We start from the raw sequence: 2,982 nt of genomic DNA, 5'->3' as shown, positions 1-2,982 counted from the left end.
AATCGACCCTTTCACCTCATCACCTTAACTGAGAGCAGCGCGCATCCTTGAGTGTTCAGTGTACATTTGCGAATAACCATCCCGCCACCGGTGCCGACGACATTCGTATCTGAATACAATTACAACTTCCACCACAATATCACCACGCGCCCTCGCCGCCTGCATTACCGCAACCATATATCCTGACGTGTCTCCGCCTGCCTGCTCGACTCCCCGAGCAGCACGACACACCATGCCTTTCCCACTCGACGCGCACGTCCTGACTGTGGACACCAACCTTCTGCACAAGGTCGACACATCTAACCCACAGAACCTCTACAGCATGTGGACTGGTAAGTCGCCTGCTGGGAGGCCTTTCTGCCCTACAAACTCGCCTCCCTTTTACTGACATGGCGTCCCCAAAGTCTTTGCCCGTTGCGCAGAGTCCCTCGAGCAGGGTCGCAGGCTAGAGAACATCAGCTGGCGTCTCTGGAACCGCGAGACCTTCTGCTGCGCGACAGACGAGCAGACTCCCGCCTACACCGCCACCAGCCTTCCCCGCGAGATCACCGCCGACGCCAGGATACCCGACGTCCCTCAGCTCTCTGGCAGCCTCGACTCCGTCATGGACGAGGAAGCCGTTGACTTTTCCGAAGAGTCCGGCCTCGACATTGTCCGCCCCAGGATACAGAGGCAAGACTCATGTGCCAGCAGCCGCAGCCGTGGCCGCGAGCGCCACATTACCGCCGACGGCTTCGAGAAGATTGTCGTTTCCATCATCAACGAGAAGGAGCCACTCTCCGCCCCTCTCCCCTACATTGCCTCTCCCTACCTGGCCGCCAAAAAGGCGTCGCCCTCGTCCAGCCCCAGCTTTGAGCGCTCCGGATCTACCACCACCGAGTCGCGCTCTAAGTCCTCCGAGGGCGAGCAGGAGCCATCCCGGGAGCCCACGTCCCTGGAGCTTAACTCGCGCACCACCGTCGTCCGCGGCTTTTCTCCTTCCCAGGGCTCGCTGACCCGCACCATCATGGAGACTCCCCGCAGCATCCCCGCCACCCTTCTTCCCGAGCCCACATCCGAGCCTGCGGCCAAGAACGTCATGGCCAAGAAGCAACCCGTCTTCGTCATGGGTGGCTCTTGCTCCAGCAGCGAGCAGGATAGCCCCAAGAACACCCGCGCTGTCCCCGCCCCCCAGGTCAAGCGCAAGATGTTCGCTCTCGGTGGCTCCTCTGAGGAGGACAGCTCTGTCAAGAGCGCACTCGCCTCACCCCGCCCCAACGGCCTCCTCAACCCTCAGAAGAAGCAGGCCTCGTTCAGCGCTCAGCTCGTCACTCGCACCATTGACAACGACAGCGCCGTCGCCGACGACTCGGACACCGACTACGTCGACGAGAGCGCCATTGATGACGACGATGACTCCTCCGACTGGGAGGACTCGATCGAAGACAGCGGCCGTTCCAGCATGGACGACAAGACGCTCTTCCAGCGCGTCGACTCCAAGGTCAACCTCACTTCGCGCCGCTCACTCATCTCTGTCATGTTCGCCCAGAACGATCGCGCAACCAAACTGAGCAACATTGCTTCGCAGTCGACTTCGGCGCTGCCACGTGCGTCGCGTCTTTCACAGACGCACGCTGTGGCCGGCTCGCCCAACGACTCGGACGAGGCCCCTCTGATGATGAAGAAGGGTGTCCGGTCTTCGCCTCTCAAGCCCATCAACGAGATTCCTCGCTCCACTGCCCAGCCCATCGCCACCGTGGCCAGCCACAGCCACCTCCAGGCCCAAGCCGCACTGTCGCCCCGTACCACGCGCCGCAACATGCTGGCCACCGAACTGACAGAGTCTCTGCGCCGCAACCTGCTCTGGGAGCGTCAGCAGAAGAGCTCCACCGCCAACGCGGTCCTCAAGCGTCGCCACACGTCCCACGACGTTGCCAACCTCAAGCAGTATCCCGAGAAGGCATACATGAACAAGGGCGAAGACTCCAACCCCAACAACCAGTACTTCCAGAAAGAGACCCATGGAGGCTATCACTCCAAGGGTTGGTAATCACCGACCACATTGACTGCACATAACAAAACGGGCACTCCTTCCCCACCTGCCCTGTACATTCACCCCAATGCATTGCGAGGCGACACATCATTCACGGTCACTTATCCCATAATCCAACGGGAGGACACTACAGAAAAGAGGCATAACGACCTCAACATTACGGCGGCGTTGCTTATTCATATGATACCACGGTTCTATTTCATCGTTTTTCTGTTTTCTTCATCGGATGTCGGTAGCATTCCGAATTCATGTCGGGGGGTGCGAGAGACCCCCCTCCAATGGTAGTGTGTACTTGTATGGGCCAGGCAGAGAGAAGGGACATCATACCCCGAGGGCAACCTCGAAAACACAAACAGCCTAGGAAGGGCTGGCTGGGGGATGCTGACTGCGAAGGGTACGCGAACGAAAGAAAATAGGGACCAGAGTTCTCGGGTCTTCAAAGACAACGGGGAGCATGGGCGCAGAGAGTGGAGAGAAGTGGGGAAAAGCGAGTGAGCACACTCCAAAACGCCCCGCTAACAGGCGGGCTCTTAGCAAAAACATGAATAAAATTTGATCAAAAACGCTTCTTGTCCATTTCCCTCCCAGTGATCAAAGGCTCTGAATGGCCTTCTGCAACTCTGCTCCACTAGCCCGAGTGTAGAGAAAAAAAACCACGGACATGTCGCACGGCGTGCCTTTGGTGGTACTTCTGCTTCTCGTGGCCCATGTGAGTGATATTGACCCGTGGTCCCTGCAGGTTTTCGCCGCATGCCCCACAGCGTTCGAGTGCAGCAGCCCCTTCCTCTCCAACCCCTCTGCGTCATTTCTGGACCTTTGCAGCGGTCTAGGCCTTCCCGTTGAGGGGAGGGGCAGAAGAGCTCTGAAGACCCACGACTGTACTGTACGGAGTTAAGGGTGGAGAGTTGGTTCGAAAACAGAGTCCCCCCTCCCCCTCTTTCTGCCTTCTT

General features: G+C 58.7%; 1 protein-coding gene across 1 annotated transcript; it reads left to right on the top strand.

Moving 5' to 3' along the window:
• Positions 1–232: 232 nt before the first annotated feature.
• Positions 233–2,029, top strand: VDAG_05512 (uncharacterized protein; the record flags this gene model as incomplete). Its single annotated transcript, XM_009652407.1, has 2 exons — positions 233–332; positions 405–2,029. The coding sequence occupies 2 exons, from the start codon at positions 233–235 to the stop codon at positions 2,027–2,029; spliced, it is 1,725 nt and encodes a 574-aa protein (XP_009650702.1).
• Between the last annotated feature and the right edge of the window lie 953 nt (positions 2,030–2,982).

The sequence above is a fragment of the Verticillium dahliae genome, genomic scaffold, assembly GCF_000150675.1.
Source record: "Verticillium dahliae VdLs.17 supercont1.10 genomic scaffold, whole genome shotgun sequence".
Taxonomy (NCBI): Eukaryota; Fungi; Ascomycota; class Sordariomycetes; order Glomerellales; family Plectosphaerellaceae; genus Verticillium; species Verticillium dahliae.
Note: the sequence above shows the minus strand (reverse complement) of the source record. Positions and strands in the feature narration are given on the sequence as shown.